Source organism: Trichosurus vulpecula, chromosome 4, assembly GCF_011100635.1.
Source record: "Trichosurus vulpecula isolate mTriVul1 chromosome 4, mTriVul1.pri, whole genome shotgun sequence".
Taxonomy (NCBI): domain Eukaryota; kingdom Metazoa; phylum Chordata; class Mammalia; order Diprotodontia; family Phalangeridae; genus Trichosurus; species Trichosurus vulpecula.
In genome coordinates this window covers 106,495,779-106,518,534 of record NC_050576.1, presented here as the reverse complement: position 1 = coordinate 106,518,534, position 22,756 = coordinate 106,495,779, and the positions used below count along the sequence as shown (strand labels likewise).

Sequence of the window (22,756 nt, the reverse complement as noted above, 5' to 3'; positions counted from 1 at the left end):
AAAGCTCTGGGAGATACTTAAGTATAATATTTCCCATTTTAGATAAAGAAATTGAACTTCTGAGAAGTTGTGATTAATAATAACAATGATGATAAATACCTAGCATTTATATAGAGATTTAAGGTTCAATCCTTCCAATAACCCTAGGAGTTTGGTGCCATTATTTATCCCTATTTTACAGATGGAGAAACTGAGCCTGAAAGAGGTTAAGTGACTTGTCCAGGGTGATACATCTAGTGTAGTGTCCAAGGCTGCATTGAGTTCAGGTCTTTCTGATTCCAAGTCTGGCACTCTATCCATTTTGCTACCGGGCTGCCCAAGGTCACACATTAAGTGTTGGCACTGGGATCTGAACCCAATTTTTCTGCATGCAACTCCAACAGTAATTATACTAGAGCACAGAGCCCTCACTGGGGCACTGTTGACCCTTCAGCTACATCCACAGGCAAAGACAAAAATACACCCACAGTGGTAGCTAGTAGCTGCCAAACAGGTTGAGGATCGATCTTTATTTTAAGAACTGTCTGCTAACAGAATCAATAAATAACTTTCATTACAGTCAATAGGAGAGACACACAGTGGTGCAGTGGGAGGGTCCCCCACTTAAACAGAAAAAATACCATACAATTAAATAGTCCAGAAGAAGTCACTGCCCCGTCCTGCTTAGAACTCCGTATAGGGTGCTCCCTGCTGGAAAGTGGGCTCTGTCCAGGTAGGGAGTACAGGTAACCTGGGGGCTGAGACCAGGGGCCACCCAGACTCGGGTTGTGAATGCCTCATTTCCCCCTCAGGCTATCTAGGACTCAGTAAGAGATTCTTAGACCCATTCATTTCCCCTGTGGCTCTTTCCACACAGCCCTGAAACGGAAAGGTATGTATCCAGCCCAGATACAGGGAAAGACACAATGCACAGCCCTCGTTCTAATAATGCCATATGTACAAGTGCTTGAGACTCCCTCCCAGCTAACAGGTACCCTATTTCCAAAGTGAGGAGATGTGAGCTCTTTTGGGTTGACCTTCCTTTTAAGGCCATGGCAGAGAAGACAACCCTGTTCTCCTTTGGGGGCCTCTGTTGCTAACAAAATACTGGGTTAAATGGACCCATAGATCCAATGCACTGTTGCAATACCTGTGTTCCTTTAGGGAATGGAACTCAACAAAGAACCTCCTCCATGATCAGGGAAGGGTTGACTTGTGGGTAGGAGCTGGCCCAAGTTAGAGAATGTTGACATCAATATGAAGTGATGTTGCCCAATGATGAACGACTGTGGGCATCCTGGGCCTGAGAACTAAAGTATGTATGTGGGGGGAGGGAGGAGACCACTAAGAATCGGGAAGAGAGGGTGGAAATGGGGGAGGGATTGGGAGATTGGTAGAAAGGGGGAAGGGAAAATGAGAGGCTGGAAAGCAGGAGGAGGGGGAATGGGGAGATGGTGACAAGATGGGACAGGGAAATGAGAGAAGGTAGGAAGAGGAGGGAGAGGGATTGGGCAGATAGTAAGAAGGAGGGAAGGGGAAATGAGAAGGTAGGAAGAGGGAGGAGGGGAAGGCAAAGAAGAGGCAGGGAGCGAAAGAAAAGAGAAGAAACAATAGAGAGAGTGGGAGGTGGGGGGTGGGGAGAGTCCTTGGAGTTAGGGAAGAGATGACAGGAATCAGAAGACTGCCTTAACCTGCTCAAGTTCAGTGTCAAACCAGGGGGTCTGGCTGTGAGAATCCCTGGATCCTCCATCTGGAGACATTGAGAGAACATTATCTGCCTGCTCCCAAGCAGGGCTTGACCATAATAGCGTCTTCTTCCTTAATGGTCTTTGGAGTAGGAGGATTCCATATCTTTCCTCAGACATTATTCCAGGGTCTGGCAATTTTCCTGCTGTCCACCCTGGGTCCCTCCTGCTGTTTCTTTGCTAGAGAGCCCAGCTAGCCAGCTGGAAGAATTGATCCGCATAGAAGCTCACTCCTGAGTTTGTAGAACTGAAGAAGGCAGACTGCAGGGACTGTTATCACCACTCCAACCTTTCAGAAATCAAGAAGCAGCCCAATGTACAGGTGCTCTCTGCATCCCTGAAGCCCTGGTTCTGAAGGTCATCAGATAGGTGGAGAAGTTCAAGTCCCTCTCCCTTCCCCTAAGTTTTTTAAATGCACACCTGGAGAGAGCTGCCCTCCACTCCCAAGGAGAGGGCGGGTAACATCTGGAATGTTAAAGCAACAAGGAAGCCAGCAGAGGCAGAAGGGTACCTGCCTTTTCTGCCACGTACCCAGCTGAAATCGGTTCCTATGGCACCCTCCCTTCCCCAAGCCCTCTCCTTGGAGAAGTCTTTGCAAGTGGTAGGGGGATCAGAGAGAGATAAACCCCCATTCCCCAGCCCACAAGGCACTTGGATAAGCAAACTGCAAGCTGGGTGGTAAAAAAAGGGGGGGGGGAAGCACCTGTTATTTTTTTTAATCTCCTCTTCCAGGGCTGCAAATGCTGGGGGAGGGGGAAGGGAAACTTCTGACATGGAACAGGGCTGGGGCTGGGGTTTGTGGAAATCTGAGCCAGGGGGAGCAAATAGGCACCGTTCCTCCCTAGGTCTGTCCTTCCCAGACTGCTTGGGTAGAAATTACTGATGACTTCCCTGGAGGCAAATAATGAGAGGCCCCTTGGGCAGGAAGGGACTCCTCTGACTCTTGGTAAGATCCAATACAAGCCATCCCTTTTGTAAGGCCCCCGGTGAATGAAGAATCTATAGCCTGCCTTGGCCACCTGTTCCAACATTGAACCTGAGGCAGTGGTCCACCCTGCATCTGTCCATGGCAGTCTCCATGTCCCAACCTATTTCCTAGGCCTCCTTTGCTTGGTTTAAATCCCTTCCTAAAACTTCCTGATTGCTCCCCAGGCCTTCAGAGATATGGTATGCGAAGGCAAAAGTCTGATCTCAGGGACTCACCTGGCTGGTATAGACATGGTGGGGTTTTCCTGGGATACAGCCCCCAAATAGTCAGCATACACACAGACACAGACACACACACACAGACACAGACACAGACACACACACACACACACACACACACACACACATGCTAACAGTTCTACCCCCCACAACTACTTCCCTCTTCTTGAAGGCCTCCTTAAGGAAGGAGGTTTCAGAGCTGCTTGCCTGGGGCAGGCCCAGGGACTGCAGCCTTCAGTCTGAGAGCCCAGCTGATTCTTGGGTCCTGCCCATCTTTGCCTATTGCCTGAGGGCTAAACCTGTTTCTCTCTGGCTTCCTATGCCAGTGAGAAAAGAGAAGGCGAAATGAACCCTGGTCTGCAAATATGAGGCAGCCCCCACCTCAAGTTCTCTCCAGTCCCCAAGCAAACATCTTGCCTCCAGCTCCTTTTTTTCCGAGGGAGAGATGAAAGCAGAGAGGAGTTTAGCCACTGGCCAAGAGTCACCCAGATGATTGGGAGGGGGGAAGCAACCAGTTCAGAGGGGCTGGCTACCTCTGCTCTCAGTTGATAAACCACATAGAGGCTTCCTCCACCTCCCTTTCAGCCGATCTGAAACCCACCATCCTACCACTTCGGTAGGTGGGCTGAGGAGGCGGTGGGGAGGGGGAGGACACCAGATTCTCTACTAATTCCTTCTGCCTCTCAAGGAGCAGGAAGGAGGGCGGGGCAAGTTCACCAAAAGAAAGCTGTCATTAGCAGAAGGAATTCAGACCTGCCCTGAAAATAGAGCAGGACCTAAAAATATATAAAAATGATACTAAAATAGAAATCTCACTGTAATAACTACAGAATAGAAACAAACCCTTGGAGAAAACGGGCCACAGTGAGTGAGCCTCAGTGGGGCATGTGCCCTCCAAAATGGAAGACCCTGTGCATTGGGATGCTCAGGGAGAGGCTTGGGGGTATGGCTGGGCTGGGGGAAATCAGTGTCTTGGTATTGTGCCCCTTTCTCAGCTGACCTCAGAGGAGAGGTTGAGGAAAGGGAAGTAAGGATGGCTGGCTTCAAAGCAGGACAGAGGACATTGAAGGATTGTAGACCAGGATGTCTTGGGGCATTTCTGCTCATACAGGCAGGGGCAGAGAGGCTGAAGCAGCCCCCTGAGTGACTGGGGACCCAATTGCTGGGCACTAGCGGGGAGCTTCAGAAAAGTTACTAACCACTCCTCTCAACTGCCCTTTGCCCATTGACCAGATTTTTGAAAACAGTTCAAGCTGGAGACTTGAATGGTCATCTAGTTCAAACTCCTCTTATAATTGATGGGGAAACTGAAGCCCAGAGGAGTTAAACCTACTTTTCTCCTTCCACTCATTAGGATGCAGCCTATTACTACCCCTTTCTTCCCTATTCCTAACACTCCCTGGAGCACAGGATAAGCCCTCTCTTTTGACTGTGGCCTCACTCACTCCAGGGCAACACAAAGGTTGGCAAGGTAGATGGAGGGATGGAGTGAGGCCACTAAAAATACCCCTGACATGCCTGGCAAAGTGAATTCTGGCGTTCATCCTCTGCACTCACCAGTCTGGCTCCTGACTCTAGAATCCTGGGAGTTAATCCTTCCAAAAACCTCTTGGCTAGAGGTAGAGACCAGCAGAGAAAAGGGGAGAGGAAAGGCTCCTTCCCATAGGGCAGGAAATGACAGATTTGGAAGGAAGGTCCTTAGGATCTACCGGGAGGAAGAGAAGGGGAGGAAGCTGAGGCAAAGTTGTCAGGCTCCGGTGGCCACTCCTAGAACAGGACATGGGGTGGGCACCTCCCCAAGATGGAGCCCTTCGTCATGCAATCCCCTCAAGCCCAGCCTGTTTGCTTTGTTGTATGGACTTGCCAATGTATTAGCCGGGGTATCTTGACCCCAGGGGCAGCTTCATTTTAATCTGAGGTTGCCTTTTGGCTGAGATCATTCTCCCAGCAGCTGCAACCTTTGGTCATTTTCTAAAGTCATCTTCCTGCTTCCCTCACCTCCTCATTACTAGGAACCCCTTTTGGATCCTGCAGTTCTGAGAATTGGGGGATTTGTATCTGTTTCTTTTAGCTGCCTAGAAGGATGAGGAAATACCAAAGGTGATATCGAGCCCTTCCCCCCATCATGTTGGGGATGAGCAGTCCTTGACCCCATTGCTGTCACCCGCCTTTGGCTGAGGAATGTTTGCATCAGGCCTTCCAGGTCCACTTCTCTAGCCCTAGATCCATCTTGGCCTGTCTCAAGGGGTCTGGGCATGCCTGAACCCCTCTGCTCCAAGGAAGCAGGATCCAGATATACTCAAGGTCCCTAAAGGGTGCCATCTATTGGTCCAAAGAACATGTATTAAAATCCCCATCCTTATGTCCACTTAGTTCTTTCCATCTAGAAACCCCAGTGATCATGGGTCAAGAGGACACTGGGTTCAATATTTTTTCATGGATTTTTGTGCCTGTTTCCTCCTGGTTATAAAGGGGAAAAATCCTTCCTTGGGTTCCAGTCCCTGGCATATACGTAATGTCCTATCTCCTACGAAAAAGAGTATTATTTAAAGTTGCTGTTTAAAACCAATCCTCTTGGGCATATAGTGTGTTGAGGTCCTTAGCATCGGGAGAGTGTGCCAGGGGCCAGCTGGCTTTGTTTATCCCGAGGTATCTGTCCTGTTGTCCAGGTCTGGGGCAGGGGCGGGGACCAGGAGGCCAAGATCAGAGCTCCAAGTAGCCAAGGAGGGCCAACATCGCCAGGGAATGGGAGAGGACGGTGCCCAGATGTGGGGCCAAACAGATTGCTGAGTTCTCCACCATCATACTTGTGCCTGAAAGCAGCAGATAGAAATGTTTGGTGAGTCAAAAGGGATGTGGGCCTTCCAAGACTCCTACCACATTGAGTCAGGGTGACAAGCTCCCCTAAAAAATCTTCTCCCAGGATGTGACCAGACCTAGAGGTAGTCTGGAAAAAGCCCTGCTTCAAGTACATTGAACTTGGACTGAGCAGACCCAGGACATAGTCTTGGCTTCCTGTGTCACTGTGTCACTTTTACTGTATCACTTTGGGTAGATCTCAACTCCTCTAAGCCTCAGTCCTCTTGTCTGAAAATTGGGCATATTAATAATGTTAATTATTAATTAATAATGCCCTATCTAGGATTCTGGTTGTAAGGACCAGATGAAGTAATATCTGTGGTTTTGTGACTAGAAAGTTCCAATCTTTGAAAAGTTCTAATAGAAGCTATTACATTTGTTAGGAGAGTCTGTCTAAACTTGTGGACAGGATAGGGTGTTTAAACATCTGGGTGGTACTTGCAGCTTTCTGTCTGTGAATACTAGAATTTTAGAGCCCAAAGATACCTCAGAGATAATTTTGTCTAGCCTTCTTCATTTTAAAGATGACAAAATGGAGCCCAAAGGAGGTAAGGACATATGGCCAGTTTGTGCCAGGAAATGGTAGATAGGTGACTGTGTGGACTTCAGTCTTCCTTCTTGCTCTGTGAAATGGGAAGCCTTACATATCACTGACTCTCAGGATATTTTATTATTTTTTGAGGTGGGGGATAGATAGGGGAGAAAAGGCTTGAGCTGCTTAGTAGAGGGCAAAAAAGTGACAGGCATGGGCCAACTGGGCCTGCTTTCTCTCTTCCTAATGGGAGACAAGGCTGGGCTGGCCAGCCTGACATACATACTCATTGGCTGTGTAGCCTGGGTTGGCCTCAGCTCTGATGGGTGGAGGAACTGAAGGAAGAAACATGGGAAGAAGGGAGAAAAGTGGATAATAGCACCTCCATTCCTCACGATGTGAACCTCAGCTGGGATTCCATCACCTCCCGGTCCCGTGGCTCGAATCTGCACTAGAGCGTGGCTGGAGTCCTCGGGGACGGAGATCTCAATCCAGTTCTTGTTGGCCAAATGGAGTATGGGGGCCGAGTGTAAGTCATTCCGGTACAGCATCTGGTAGAAAGACCTCCAGCTGGAGTTTGTTCCTGTGCCTATGCTCTCTGGCTTCCACAAGAGCTGGCCTCTAGGGAGAGAGGTCCACTGGGGCCGTGGCCTCAGCGTTCCCATAAAGGCCCTGGGACTTTCGCTCTTTGAACAGCAGCTTATCTTGCTTCTACTGATGGCCAGGGCAGCAAGCGGTGCTTGGGTTAGGCGTTAGAAAAATTAAATGAGAACTTTAATGCCTTCAAAGGACTTTACAAATGTTCTATCATTTGATCTTCAACAACTCAGGGAAGTGAGCGCTATTATTATCCTCATTTTACTGATCTGGAAACTGAGGCAAGCAGAAGTTAAGTGACTTGCCCAGGGTCACAAGAGCTAGCAAGCATCTGAAGCTGGATTTTAATTCAGGTCTTCCCGACTCCAGGTCCAGAGCTCTCTATCCACTAACATTTGCTGGCTGTGATAGCAAAGAGATACTACAATGTATCATTGGGGAACATAATGAAAATACGAAAGGGAAAAGCAGAAAGGATTGGCTTTCCCATGTATTTCTTGATGCCCTTCTCTTTGCTGGGACCCCAAGTTCTGAAGTTCTCTTCTCTCACCAATCAAGACCGGGTTCTTCTTGGAGGGGACTATTCCTCACGGGTCACTCAAAGAATTGTGGAAGGGATTTCAGAGGTCATCTCTCCTTATCCCTCCCTGAAATAGGAATTTCTCTACACTGTCCCTGGCTATTTAAAATCATTCCACCTCTTCTTAAAGATCTTCAGCCATGGGGTTCTAGCTACATCTCTCGAGTCAGCCTATGCCACTTTTAGACAGTTTGGAATATTAGGAATTATTAGGAATAACTTTGAATTTTCAGTATGTTCTGTAGTGATATGTTTTAGAATCTCATTACTCTTATAGCCAGCGAATGGTAGATAGGTGGCTAGCTAGATAAAGTATGAGACATAGAGTCAGGAAGGTGGGAGTTCAAATCTAGCCTCAGATACATTCACAAATATTTTTGTATGACTTTAGTCAAGTCACTTAATCCTCTGTTCTTCCTTATCTGTAGAATGGGGATACTTCACAAAACTGTTGTGAGGCTCAAATAAGACTAACATTTGTAAAGTGCTTCAAAAACCTTAAAATGTTAAATGCTATTATGTGTATTTTATATACACATGTGTATGTTATATACATATGTATATGTTATACACACATGTGTATGTTATATACATATGTATATGTTATATACACATGTGTATGTTATATACATATGTATATGTTATATACACATGTGTATGTTATATACATATGTATATGTTATATACACATGTGTATGTTATATACATATGTATATGTTATATACACATGTATATATACACATACATATATAAGGAAGATTTTATATACATATAGGGGCCCAGCGTGACTTACCTTTATTTCTCCCCCCAAGCCTTATTCTTGTTGGCTTTGCTTTCATTCCCTCTCCTCACCTTTCAGTTGGTTTTCAAAAAAAATTATATTTTATTTTTCCCCAATTATATGTAAAAAACAAAATTTCACATTCTCTTAAGTTTTGAGTTCCAAATTCTATCCCCTCACTTCCCTCCCCAATCCATGAGAAAGTAAGCAATCTGATATGTTATACATGTGCAATCATACAAAATATTTCCATATTAGTCATTTTATGGAAGAAAATTTTTGTATGTTGTCTTCTCCCATTAGAGTGTAAGCTCCCTGAGGGCAGGGGTTGTCTTTCCTTTTCATTTGTATTTATATCCCCAGTACTTAGCAGAGTGTGTGGCATTATACCCTGTCCTGCACTCTGAGGTTCAGCCAAACAGGCCTGCTATTTGTTTCTCACCCACAGCACGCCATTCCCATCCTTTTCACTAGCCATCCCATATTCCCAGAATGCACTCTGTCCTGGCCTCCACCTCATAGTCCTTCTCTTCCTTTAAGATCCAGTTTAAACATCATTTTCTGGACCCACACTCTCTTGAGTTCCCCCAAAAGCCAGTGCCCTCCCTCCTAAATTATCTTGCTTTCAACTATTCATCTATATTTGTATTCATTCACTCTGTATTTATGCTGCATATTTTTATATGTACTTGTCTCACTCATTAGAATGCAAGTTCCTTACCAGTAGAGATTATTTCAGTCTTTGTACTTATATCCCAGTGCCTGGCACATAGTAGGTACTTAATAAATACTTGGTTGATTGATTGCTCCTAGTGCTGCTCACTGGAAGAACTAAGTGAAGAGAATTATCAATGATTAAGCACATCCTAGAATTTTCAGGACCACTGGGAACCTCTGGGGCTTAGCTAGTCCATGGGCCTGCCTCTAGGTCCTAACCACACCATTCAATTACTTCGAGATTCCTTTTCTAATGCATTTTCACTATGCCCCCTAGTGATCCATTTTGGTTTCTTGTGACTCTTTAGAGTCAGTAAATATTCCCAAATCCCTCTTCCTGCATTAGACAGCTTCTGGTCATTAGCAGAAGCACAAAGTAGCTGATACTTTCCATTCCTAGTGTAGGGGTTCCCTGGCAGAATCCTTACCTTGTAGCCGGTGACCGCAGACTCATTTCGCTGAGGGATGACCGGGTCCCACTTAATGTTGAGGCTGGAACTGGAGAGCGTCCAGGAGATGTTACCCGGGGGTCGCCTGGGAGCTAAGGTGGAAAGGGTTGGGGACAGGGAGGGGTCATAGAAGCAGAGAAAGGTGTTACTGTCCCTTGAAGCCACCCTCCCCCTGGGCACAGGAGACACCAGCATCTGCTCAGAGGCTCCCCCCAAGAAAAAAAGTCCAGGGGAAAAAAAAACCATAAATCAAAAGGAAAAGGAGGCCTCAGTTGCTGATTTCCTTTTGGTTCAATGTCTTATTTTTCCCCCAGCCACCCATGTACTCAGCAGGGCTCACTTAGCAGGAATGGGCCCTCCCCTGCCCCTGGGCTCATCTAGCTGACCGCTCTGACTGTGGACTCACGGGGCTTCATGGTAGTGGCATTGGTGGAGGGGCTGGCAGGCCCAGTGCCTGCCCTGTTATAGGCCCGAACTGTCACATGGTACTTGGTATTGGGTTGCAGGCCAGTGACCCGGGCGCTTGTGTCGAGCCCTGCTGTCCTCACTCTGTCAGCCGCTGCCTCTTTATCTCCGTCCTTCCAGTAGCGGATCTGTGGAAGCCAGAATACCCAGCTTATCCCTACCTTTCTTTGTGGTTTAGGCCAGTGACTGGGAGCCGGGACTCTGAAACAGGGGGTGACTGCAGACCATCCTTGAAGATGGACAACTAAAACTCAGTCTTATTTAATGAAATGGGGGGGGGGGAGCCTTAGGAAAACATACAATCACAGAGCAAGAAGGAATCTTAGAAATCAACTAGTCTAGCCCTCTCATTTTACAGATGAACAGAAGCCCAGAGAAGAGTATCCCAGGAGCCATATCTATCTCATGAACTAGGACAAGGATATACTTGTCAATGATCCCATCATCCCCTGACACTCAGCAACCTTTGGGAAGTGCTCAGCGCATGTAAACTCATTTTAATATTGTCTAATTATCATTACCGTCACTCACAAGTGTCCCACTTCCAAATTCAAGAACTCTAAACTTCCTTTATTTTCTCTTTCTATCTCTCTCGTCTTTCCATATTCCTCCTAAACTTATTCTCCATCCTCATCATGACCTCCAGTCCCTCCATCCCTCAGCAGTACCCCAGACTATCTATCCCCTTTAATTTAGCTACACTCTTCTCCACTCCTAGTCTTCACCCCTTGTTCTATTCTATGCCCTATTCTGGAAAACCTTGTTTCTCCGTCCTGTTGTTGATCATGACTTGCCAAATTCCAACCTTGGGTTACTTTCACTATTCATCTTCTCTCCCACTATTGAACACTATTAAATAGAACTGGAAGAAATGAGGAAACAGTCTTGATTGGATCCAAGTAGCTAATCAACAGTTGGGCTCTCACTGTAGTAAGGCAATGCTACTCATCCTCTCAATTGATTTCCTATCCCATTCACTACAATTGCTCTCCCAAACCTCTTCTCCAAGCCTCTCCTACCATTTCTTCCTATCGCTTCTCAGCTAAGGATCTCACCTAACGTTTCCCCTAAAAATTTGAGGACATATAACTGGAGCTCCTTCTCTCCTCTGACACCATTCCCCACTACCTCCTCCTTCATTCCAGTATTGAATGATGTGTCCAAGATCTACCCCTCTCCATATATGCTCTTATTCCCATAGCCTCCAATCTTTTCCAAAAGATTGCCTCTACCATCATTCCCATTTTTGTGCTAATCTTCAATCTTTCCCTAGCCCTCTTTTCTTTTTTTAAAAATTAATTAATTTGGTTTTAGTTTTCAACATTCACTTTTATAAAATTTTGAGTTCTAAATTTTCCCTCCAATCCCCTCCCCAAGACGGCATGCAGTCTGATATGGGCTATATATGTACCCTATCCTTCTTTTCTACCTACAAACAAACTCAAGTCTTCCCAAACTTAAAAAACCCTCACTTGATCTGACTATCCCTGGTAGCTATTGTCCTACTTTTCCCCTTCCCCCTTTGTGGCTAAACTCCTTGAAGTCTTGGCAGTAGCAGGTGATTCCATTTCCTCTCCACTCACTCTCTTCTAAACATTATGTAATCAGGCTTCCGACCACATCATTCAAGTGAAACTACTCTTCTTCCTAAAGATAACAATGATCTTTTAGTTGCCGTGTCTAATGGCCCTTTCTCAGTTTCATCCTTTTTGACTTCTCTACAGCATCAAACACTATCGACCACCTTCTTTACTTCCCAAATGCTCTCTTCTCTCTGGGTTCTTCTAATTCTGCTCCCTTGGCTTTCTCTCCTACCTGTCCTTGGTTGCTTTTGCTGGATCCAAATCCTATTCCTTAACCATAGATGGTGTCCCCTGAGGTTCTCTGACCAGGGCATTTCCCTCTTTTCTCTCTGTACTCTCCAGATGATTATCAGACCTTGTCTCTCTCCCGACCTCCAGTGCCATATCACCAACACCATCTTTCTCGGTTTGCAACTATGGTGTTATTCTTAACTCCTCCCTTCCGCCCTCCCCATCCCCCTACTTGGTAAAAATCCAATGGCTTCCTGCTGCCTTTAGGATCCAATATCAACTCCTCTGATTTCTGGCCCCTTTGTACCTTTCCAGCCTTTTACATATTACTCCTCCTTCCACGCCTTCACTTCACCTTGGAAGTCTATAATCCAGCCATACTGGCCTGCTCAATGTTCCTCATGCAAGACATTTCACCTTTTGTCTCCGTGCTTTTGGTTTGGCTGTCCCGTGTCTGGAATGCTCTTCCTCCTGATTGCCACCTCCCAAGCAGGCCTTTCCTGTTTCCCAGGCTGATGGTGCCCTCCCCTCTGAGACTACTTCTATCTATTTTGTAGTCATTTTGTTTGCACATATAAGTATGTACGTATATATATAGGGAAAATACGTGTGTGTGTATATGTGGTCTCCCCATTAGAATGTGTTTTCCTTGAGGGCAGGGACTATTTTCACTTTTTCTTCTATTCTCAGAATTTAGCACTGTGTCTGGTACACAATAGGTGCTTAATTAATTAATTAATAATAATTGAAAATAATAATTAATGTAATTAATAAGTGCTTGTTGGTTAATTAATCATCAGGAAGGGAAAGTCAGAGAAAATGACAGTCCCTTACATTTGCAAGATACTTTTACATCTGTGATCGCATGGGGCTCACACACCAGTCTTATGAGGGAGGTGGGGTAGGAATAATTATGCCCATTTTATAAATGAGGAAACTGAGGTTTCAGAGAGATGAATGTGACATGTCTCAGGTGCCATGCCAAGTAAGATGGAAGACCAGGACCTGAACTAGTTCCCTGACTCAAAAACCCTGAAGAGCACAGAGAAAAAAGAGGGTGGAAGGAATCTTCCTCTTGTATTTTCAAGCCAAGGGCAAATGACTATTATTCAGCTCTGCATTATCCACATCATGGGGAATTGAGAGCTGATAATAGAGTTCAAAATTCAGATGGCTCTATGATCTCATGGAAAGTAATAGTGGATGGAGCACCAGCTTGGGAGTCTCAGACAGCTACTACTAGCTGTGTGAGCCTGGGCAAGTCACTTAACCCTGTTTGCCTCAATTTCCTCACCTGTAAAATGAGCTGGAAAAGGAAATGGCAAACCTCTCCTGTGTCTCTGCCAAGAAAATTTCAAATGGAGTCAGGAAGAATCGGACATGACTGAACAGCAAAGTCATGGCTTCTTATCAATTCTTCAGCGAGGATCTACCCTCCCCCTTCTTCCCAAAGGCAGAAGCCTTCCTCCTTCTGGTTTCTTTCACTACAGCAGATCAGACTGCTTTGGCAGTGGCGTGCATTATTTCTTGTCTGATTATTTTTTTCTTGAATGAAGAGTGGTGGTGGGTAAAACGTTGGATTTGAAGTCAGAAAGGCCTGGGTTTGAATTCTGTCTCTGAAATTTACTAGTTATATGACTCTAGGCAATTGCCTTAAACCTCTATTAGTCTCAGCTTCCTTATCTGTACAGTGGGGATGATAATGCCTAGAGTAGCCCCTTACAGGGTTATTGTGAGGTTCCATTAAAATAAAAAGACTTTGTAAATCTTAAAACTTCTAAATGTTAAATAAATATTATATTATCATTATTAATGATAGTAGTTAACACACACATATATAAATATGTATATAATATATATATACCATACATATACATGTGCATGCAGCACTTACTCTGAGGCACCATGCTAAGCACTTATTTGGGTTTCACAACAACCCTGGGAGGGAGGGGCTAGTATGCCCATTTTACAGAGGAAGAAACTGAAGCAGAAGTTAGGTGGCTTGGCCGGGTAGTGTTTGAGGCTGGATTTGAACTCGGCTCTTCCTGACTTCAGGCCCAGCACTCTATCCCCTATAACCACCTAGCTGCCGTTATTATCATCATCACTACTCCTCTAAGCACAAGAGTTCTGATTTTCCCCCATTTCTGATTCACCTTCTACCTCCCTCAGATTCTTTGTACCAGAAAATTGTTAAGACCTAGGTTCAAATCTCCTCTGTATTACTTACCACCTTGATGACCTTGGGTGAGTCCCCTATAAAATAAGGGAGTTGGACTATAGGATTGCTCTAAGGCCCCTTTTGGCTCTAAATTCCATTAAACTTAAGGAACCTTTCCAATGGTTGTGGGCCGCAGGGCAGACACTGCTGAGCTCTAGAGTTCCCAGGGACAGTTCTGGTAGAACAACATTTTAAAGGGGGCCATGGTGTTCTCTGAAGGGTTCTGAGGGTCACCTGCTCTGTCCCGGCTGTGTAGGGCCAGAACCTCCTAAGTCCCAACCAGAGGTGTGTAGAGTTGTAGACCTCTGGGGGGTGGGGTGGGGAGTTTCAGGGGATGGCTTCACACTTTGAGGGGTAGAGACCTAGCTAGGACCCGCCTTCTAGTTGTGGGGAGCAATGCTTACCTCATACCCTAGGAGGACCCCGTTCATGTCATCCTGATGTACTGGTTCCCACGTCACATCCATCTCTGAGGACAAAGCTCCCTTGGCCTTGACTTTGGCTGGGGCCACCCTGGGTTCTAAGGACCAACACAGGAAGTGATTAGGTTATTGGGGTTACCCAGTGTTATATATATGGGAGTCCCTGGGGACTCAGTGTGGAACCAGTGCATTTTCCTGGTCATCATACCATATTGCCCAACCACTCCCACCAGCTGATTAGAAACAAGGCCCGGAGCTAATTCCTTTTTAAAGGCATATTGTTTTCCCAGGTGATCAGGATGGGAGATTGTTGGGGATGAAATATTTGATCCCTGGTTCTCCAGCCCACAAATGCTGAAGCAAAGTCAGCTTCTAAGAAAGGCTGGCAGCCTTGGAGGAGCGGTCTACCTTCCTCAGCAGAGTACACGGTGGTGGTGAGGCTCTCAGGCCCCTCTCCCTGGCGGTTGTATCCCCGGATCTTGACTTCGAAGGGTGTGTAGGGTCGGACACTTTCATTACGGTAGACAAAGTGCAGGGCATCGGCGTGGGAGACCTTGGCCCTCTGCCAGTCTGAGCTGCCCTGTCTCCGGAAGGACAGCAGGTAGCCAAAGCCTTCTCCATTTTGGTATTCTCGTAACATGGGCTGTAGGGGTGGCAAGAGCAGGGGGTTAGGGGGCCAGGACCTCATGGGGAATTGGTGACAAAGGGCCTGGCTTCAGTCATGGTCTTGTGCAATGCTGCCTGGTGCCCTTCCTACCTCCAGTCACTTCCTACCTCCAGACCTCAGTTTCTTCATCTGTAAGCTGAGGGGGTCAGATCGTCTCTTTGGTCCCTTCTAGGTCTAAACCCAGTCATCCTAAGTCATGTCCCCATCTCCAATCTACCCTCAAATTATGGAATAAAGATTTATGTGTCTAGGATGGGCAAGACCAAAGACTCTGCCAAAGAGCTTTGCTATAGTGGTGGAAGAGACAGAAGTAGAAAAGGGGCAGGTCATTTGCTGCCTAGGCTTCAGCTGGTACTTGGCAGCCCCTTGAGCTCTCCTCCCTTCTGAACTCTTGGAATCTACCTCTCCTGTCTCCTAAACTTCTATTTAAATAAGGAGAAGAGCAAGACACAGTGAAGTAGTAACTGGCTTCAGAGTCATCAAGACGTAGGTTCAAATCCTGCCTCAGATACTTACTAGCTGTGTGACCTTGAGCAAGTCACTCAGTCTCTGTCTACCTCAGTTTAACCATTTGTAAAATAAGAGAGGGGTGGACTCAATGACATCTAACGTCCCTTCCAGCTCTAAATCTGTGACTTATGAGCAGGACTTATTTCTAAAGCCAAGGGCTCTCTTCTGCTCACCGTCCAGTTGATAATGAGTTCACCAGGGGCACCGCCTCCTCCACTGAGTCCTGAGGGTGCTACCGTGGGAGCTATAGGGAATATGAAAAGACATAGATATGACCTGTTAATAACACACCTTTGGGACCTGAGGATACTACCATGGACATTAAAAGATACAGATGTGATCTGTTAATAACACAGCACTTTCTGAACAGCTGTCATGAGGAAATTGTATAGAGATCTTAGAGCTCTACAGCTAGGTCAACTACTGTTATTAAGTGGGCCAAATGGGGAGCGAAGAGTCTCCACCGGAGCCCCCTAGGATCCAGCTGGACAGATTCTTTGTCTTCTAAGTGGCAGAGGCCAACTAGAATTACCTCTAAGGTAACTAACAAGAGGGAATAACCTAAAGAGTCATTAAGCTAAACAAACAAAAACTATTTAGTTTTGGTCTTAGAGTGCGTTATTATTATTTTTTTCTCTTGACTGCTGCTTTCCTTTCCTCATCCTCTTCTGCTTGGGCCAATGGATTTTTATTAGTATCTTTTGTTTTTATATCACTTCTCAGTACATCCCTTTCCTTTCCCTCCCAGAGCCATCTCTTATGAGCATATGAGGGTGAGGGTTGATGGAGCACATCAGTCAAGTCATTCCACCTTATCCAGTGTGGGAATTTGTTTTGCAAGACAATGCATATTTATCACAAGTATTTCATTTTTATTTTATTTTTCAAAGGTGGGGAGGGTGGAGAGAACATTGATTTTTGTAAATTAAAAAAATGTAATTAATAAAGGAAAACCCCCCCCCCCCCCCCCCGGGTTAATCTCAGAGCCTTGATGGAATGAGCAGCTGAGCTCTAGGCTCCCCCTCCCCCCAGTAGTAATAGTGCATAATAAAGACTCAAAAAGAGAGCAGGGGAAAGTTCAACAAAACTAATCAACACAATGGAAAAAGTCTGATATTCCATGCAGTGTTGTATGCTGCCAGCCCCGCCCCTCCCCACCTCAAAAAGAAGGGAGAGTATTTCCCTCCCCATCTTCCCTAGGCTGATATTAAAATGTGACTAAATTTCCTGAGCTCATCTTGCCTAACAGGGGCAGAGAGCAAGGGCAGGCAGATGTACATGAAAGACTTTATGACTTTGGCATCTGTGTAAAGGATGAACTGGAATGGAAAGAGACTAGAAGCAGGGAAACCAATTAGAAATCTACAGCAACAGTACAGGGGAGAGTTAATGAGGGCCTGAACTCTGGTAATTGTGGGTGGGTAAAGAGAAGTGGGAAGATTTGAGAGATTTGGTAAAGACAGAATCAACAACACTTGACAGTTGACTGCATATGTTAGGTGAAGGAAGAGAGAGTAGTTGAGCTGACTCCTAGGTTGCAGAGGTAGAGTGGCAGTATAGGACAGGGTGGAGTAGCCCAGGATTAAAATGTTTCTGCAGATAAACCACCAAATGGAAGATTGACCTTATAGGGAAAGCTGGTACAAGGGCCAGGAGGAAAGGTGAATGAATGCTGAGAGACAGAAGTCTGTGAAATCAGGATATGGAATGGCAGGGGCACTAACTGTCTCACCAAGTCCTGGTCCACCTCCTCAAAGCCTGAAATCAGTCAATTAAGGACCAATGAAAGGAAGTCTTGCTTCCCAAAGGTGGCAACTGAAAATGGTAGTACAAGATCAAATAGAAAGATGTTTCAAAACACAGAGAGAACCACAGAATCTCCAAGTTGGAAACAACCTCAGCAGCCATCTGGTCCAATCTGTATACATAAACCAAGATCCCCTCTCTAGCATACCCCTTCTTCCCCCAACCCCCAGAGTGGTCACCTGGCCTCCACTTGAAGCCTTCTCTAGTCAGAGGGAATCCAGTACCCTCCAAGACAGCTTATTCTCCCTTTGGATGGCTCCAGTTTTTACACAGATCTCCCTTATGAGAAGCAAAACTTTGCCTCTTTGCAAGTGAATGGAATTTGAGAGCTTGAAAGGATCTTGGCAGCCATTTGGTCCAACCCAAAGACAAAACATCTCTAATGTAATCTATACAATATGTAATGATTTAGTCATTTGTTCCAATTCTGACCCACAGGGCCACAAAAACAAATTGAGTCTCTTCTACATGAGAGTCCTTTAAAAACTTGAAAATAGCAATCTTTTTGTTCCTGTTTACTCTCTCTCTCTCTCTCTCTCTCTCTCTCTCTCTCTCTCCCTCTCTCTGTGTCTCATTACTCACATTTAGGAAAGACAGAAATAGGGGAGCCATAATAGCTATTTTCAAGTATTCACAGGGCTATGACATGAAATAGTAATATGATAATAATACCTAGCATTTACATAGTGATTTAAGATTTGCGAAGTGCTTTACAAATATTATCGCACTTGGAAGGAGGGTTGCTCTTGTTTTAAATAATTAGGAGCAAAGGGTATAATTGGCAGTGGGCTAAAGTTCCATGACTTGTAATGAAAAATTTGAGAAAATAAAATGCAGTAAAGAAAAGCTTCTTAACAACTAGAACTATCTCGGGTGGAGTATGGATTCCCCATGACTGGAGGTCTTTCAAGCAGAGATGGAATGACTACTCATCAAGATGATGAAGATGGAATTCTTTCTTAGCTGGGAGCTCCCTTCCAATGCTGAGATTTTATAACTCTGATTCCCTCTGTGAATGTAGTTGGTGAGGAGTGGTGATGGTGGTGGAGGGGATGGTGTGATTCTCCATCCAAACATCCTTCTGGACACTAGCTGTTTGAATGTTGAGAAGCAGGAAAGGGAGATACAGTCTCTCCCATAAATTTATCTCAATGTCCCCAGGTTCCCACCAGTATCACTCAACCACAGAAGCTCAGTGGGAAGGGTCCTCACAGATCATCTAGGTTATCATATCTTCCCACCACCACAGGCAAGCCCTTCAGTGGTTTCCTCTTCTAATCTAGAGCCCGAGAGTCCTTCCCTCTCACCCTCTCCCAACTGGAGTGTCAGTGTCTCTGTCTCCACCCTCACACTTCCTTCTAGAAAGCTCCAAAGCCCAGACCTGATTCCTTGGTCCGAATTTTACTAGAGGGTCCACTGGGCTCCCCTGTGCCTAGGATGTTGCTGGCAAGGACTCGGAACTCATAGTCCATCCAGGGGGTGAGGCCCAGCACCTGGGCAGTCTCTGCATTCCCCTCAATATTGGCAGGATCTGTAAGACAAACAAACCATAACATTCTAGCTACCCACCATTCTCTGAATATAAAGTAGTGTGCTTTAATGAGACGAGCATTGGACCTGGAATAAGGAGATTTACTTTCTAGTCTCTGCTTTGCCATGAGTAACAATAATAATAAACAATGATTAATTGTGTCAATAAGAATTATATTAATAATTGACATTAATTAGTAATAATAGCCAGGATTTATATAGTGCTTTAGGATGTCCAAAACATTTTATGCATGTTATCCCATTTCATCAGGGCTGTGTCAGTGAGTGGGGGAGGGAGAGAGGCAGGAATGAGATGATTCAGAATTGAAAATAAAATAAAATTGGAAAAAAAATGTGAATATTCACACTCAGGTCTCAAAACAAAGTTTTAACCATGACACATTTTTAAAAGCTTAATCTGTATTATTAACATTTTCTCCATTACTTTCTTAAGTCTAGACAATCAACAAAACAATAAATCAAGCCCCAATTTGAAACATTTGCCAGTTTCCGAGGTGTAAATGCTCGAACTTGTCAATTGGCTGTTGTGAGCATTCAAGATGGCTCCAGTTGAATCGATCCTCACAACAACCCTGGGAGGTATTATCTCCATTTTACTAATGAAAAACCTGAGGCTGAGAGGATTTCACTCCAAGTCTGGTGTTCTATCCACTACACTGTCTAGCCCCCAACTTGCTGTGTGGTCTTGGATCTTACTTTCCTTCTCTGATTCTCACTTTCCTCCTCTATAAAGGAAGACATTGTAGTCGCTGATCTCTAAGGTTCCTTCTGGAACCTTCTTGTAGTATACAAGTCTGATCTCCCCTACTATACACTAAGCTTCCCAGGACAGAAACAGTGTTTTATTTATCTTTGCATCTCCCTAAGCACCTTCTGCAAGGCATTGCACATACTAGGCATTCAATAAGTATTGAATGAATGAATCAATGAATGGACTTGGTGAATGCTGGGAGTTGGGGTTGGGGAATAGCAGAGGAAAAGGCAACTGCTAGATGGCTCTTGGAAGCCCATGTTACAGTGTGATCAGCTCAGTTCAGGCAGCACCAGAGATACTTACTGGTCCGGACCTGCTTCCACTTTCCATCAGGCAGGGATCGGGCTTGGAGGATGTACTTGGCGATCGGGCTATGATTGTCAAAGCCTCGGCTCCAAGTGAGTTGGACAGTGGTGTTGCTGATGTCCCTCACCACCACTCCACCAGGAGGACCTGGAGGACCTGTCATGGAATTGGAGGAGGGTTAGGATTAAGGACTCAGACCCCCAGACTGATTCAGGAGCCTGTCCTGAAGGCCTGAAATACCTTGATGAGTCATTAGAGGGCGCTATCAGATGATTTAACAGGTGATGTTTGGGAAGAAGGAAGCAGGCAGTGTGTGGTTGTATTGTGTGGTAGGTATGCATGCCAGTCCTAAAACCAAAGCCTAAAAGGGAGTTGAAGAGGTCCATCCAAGATACAGGACTACATACAGGATTATAAGCAATTTGTCTCCATAAGCCTCGACTCCCTAACCAAGTAGATTTAAAAAATTGTGGCCCCTGAAAAACCAGGATTCACTCTTTTATGGGGCATATGGGGCATTAGGAAATAGTCTATTCTAAAGGCTCATCAGGGAACCCAGATAAGAATTTGTGGAAGGAGGAGTGGAGATGGTGGGATGGGACTGGCTCTGGGGGATGGGGTCCAGGAATAGCCAGACGAAGGGTTAGTCACCTCGGACCAGGAGGGTTGCTGACTCTGATGTGCTGTCTACCACGGTCTGGGCCATACATGTATACTTCCCGCCATGGCGCAGCTGGGCATTTAGGATCGTCAGGTCCCCGATGGTTTCCTTCTGCACAGAGGGGAGACAGGGAAAGGATCAATGTCAGAGGACACAGTTCAAAAGTAGAGGGAGTCCTGGGCCAAGAACAACTGTGTTTGACTATCAGCCTAGTTCCTTAAGTGACCCTGGGAAAAGCTTATGAATCTCTACAGGACTCAGCTTCCCCATCCGCTCAATGGAGAGATTCATACTACCCAGGATAAAATGAAATAACATATGGGAAAATATTTGGGAATGCAGTTTCTTAGAAATGTAGCTATTTTCCATTTCTTTGTTCGCACTATAGGAGGAAGGGGAAGGAAAACATATAGTGTTGTGGTGATGCAGAAAATCCCAGACTGCAGATAACCAAAATACACCTAAGTGTTTTGATTAGTCATTAGACTGTACTGTAAGAATTAGAATGACATTCCTGTTTGGTGTAGGTTGTGTTAAAAAATGAACCATGGTTGCCTGATACTAGGGAAACAGATCCAGAAGCATGCTGGGTGGCAGAAGGATTTTGTATTTGACACAAAGAATCCACAGAGTGCTTCATTCACTTGCAGAACCTCAAGAGATGGCTTGGTCAAGGAAAGAAGGGAGGTTATTCATGTAAGGAGAATACTAGAAACTCCCTTTTCTATAGCCCACAGCAATCCTATGAGGGAGGTACTATAAATATTATTAACTCTCCTTTTTTTTGGATGTGAGGAAACTGCAACCAGAAATTAAGTGACTTACCCATGTCATGTAGCTACTAGATGTGAGAACCTAGATTTGAATCTAGCCAGCCAGGGGACAGACAGGTGGGATTAATGGTCAAGGGTTAGCCTTTCCTTGGTCCCCTGGGCTTTTCAGGAGTGGAAAGGGGTCACTGAGAATGGCACTTGGCCCTAGGACTCACCAAGCTGGCTCTCCGGTAGTGGCCACCAGATTTATCCAAGTCAATGGGGAAACCATCTAGGGCCCAGGTGAAGGTGAGGTCCATGGTAGGGTCATGGGAGGCATGGCATTGCAGAGTCAGGTTCTCGCCCAGATTGATGTCAGCACTCGATGGTGCCAGGGTGATCTTGGTGGCATCTGGCAAGGGGAGTAGGGGAATAGGGGAGCCCAGACAGAATGGGGTGAGCACATGTCTGAATCTGTGTCACTGGGGTGGCCTGGGAGCAGGGCAGGATGGGAGGATGTGCCATCAGCCCCAGCAGTGGGACTGAAACAGTTTTGTGAATTGGTACTCCTACTTCATACAGCTTGGGAAATCAGGGTCTGGACTTGGGAAAGGTTATAGGTGCTCCCTTGTTAAACATAATCGCTGGATCAGCCCCCAAACCCACCCAGGAGAACAGAAAACCAAGGATAGAAACTAGAAATAGAACTGGATGGAGAGGTGACCCACTATGGTAGCTACACCAATTAATGTTGGTGCCTTATAGCATTTATTGAACTGAACTGAATTGGTGATCACCATATTAACAGAGTAGCAGGATTGTCCCTCCTTCCTGGATTTCCTTGTGGTCCCTACCTCGGACAGAGAGGATGCCAGTGCTGTTGGCTTTGCCCATGAAATTCTCTGCAAAGCAGGTATATTTCCCTTCATCTGACCGACTGATGTTCCGAAGGATCAAAGTACCATCTGGGGTAATGGTCACTCTACATTAGAGAAAGAATGAAGAGGGCTAGAGATTGGCTGCTCTAAGGATATCTTGGGTTTGAAAGGAGTAGGGCTTGTGTCTGAGAACAGGGAGGACGAAAAAGATAGGGAAGCAGAGAAGGAAGAAGAGGTGTAAGGAAGGAGAAAGAAGAGGAGGTGGAGGAAGAAGAACTGGGAGGAAGGAAGAGGAGGAGGAATGGTCCAGGAAGCTCATACCTGCTACTGTTCACTAAGATTTCAGTCCCTTTGCTCCAGAGCACTATGGACTTTGGAGCTGATCTGGGCTGGCAAGGAATGATAACTTCTCCCCCTCGAGCAGCTGGGATCAGACGCCTTACTGGATTCAGCCGGAAATCAGGAGCAAAAGCTGAAGAAAAAGGAGATTTTTTTATGGTAAAA

General features: G+C 45.6%; 1 protein-coding gene across 1 annotated transcript in view; it reads right to left on the bottom strand.

The window, feature by feature from the left end:
- Nucleotides 1-477: 477 nt before the first annotated feature.
- CNTN2 (contactin 2) overlaps nt 478-22,756 on the bottom strand; it is a 39,843-nt gene continuing 17,564 nt past the window's right edge. Inside the window, exons 10-22 of the mRNA XM_036756155.1 lie at nt 22,574-22,724; nt 22,229-22,356; nt 21,611-21,786; nt 20,613-20,733; nt 19,959-20,117; nt 18,732-18,881; nt 15,718-15,788; nt 14,776-15,010; nt 14,350-14,465; nt 9,852-10,038; nt 9,425-9,537; nt 6,704-6,872; nt 478-5,743 (exon numbers count right to left, since the gene is read on the bottom strand). Of these exons, the coding sequence (XP_036612050.1) occupies nt 5,634-5,743; nt 6,704-6,872; nt 9,425-9,537; nt 9,852-10,038; nt 14,350-14,465; nt 14,776-15,010; nt 15,718-15,788; nt 18,732-18,881; nt 19,959-20,117; nt 20,613-20,733; nt 21,611-21,786; nt 22,229-22,356; nt 22,574-22,724 (1,886 nt within the window). The 3' untranslated portion in view covers nt 478-5,633. The remainder of the gene's footprint in view (nt 5,744-6,703; nt 6,873-9,424; nt 9,538-9,851; nt 10,039-14,349; nt 14,466-14,775; nt 15,011-15,717; nt 15,789-18,731; nt 18,882-19,958; nt 20,118-20,612; nt 20,734-21,610; nt 21,787-22,228; nt 22,357-22,573; nt 22,725-22,756) is intronic.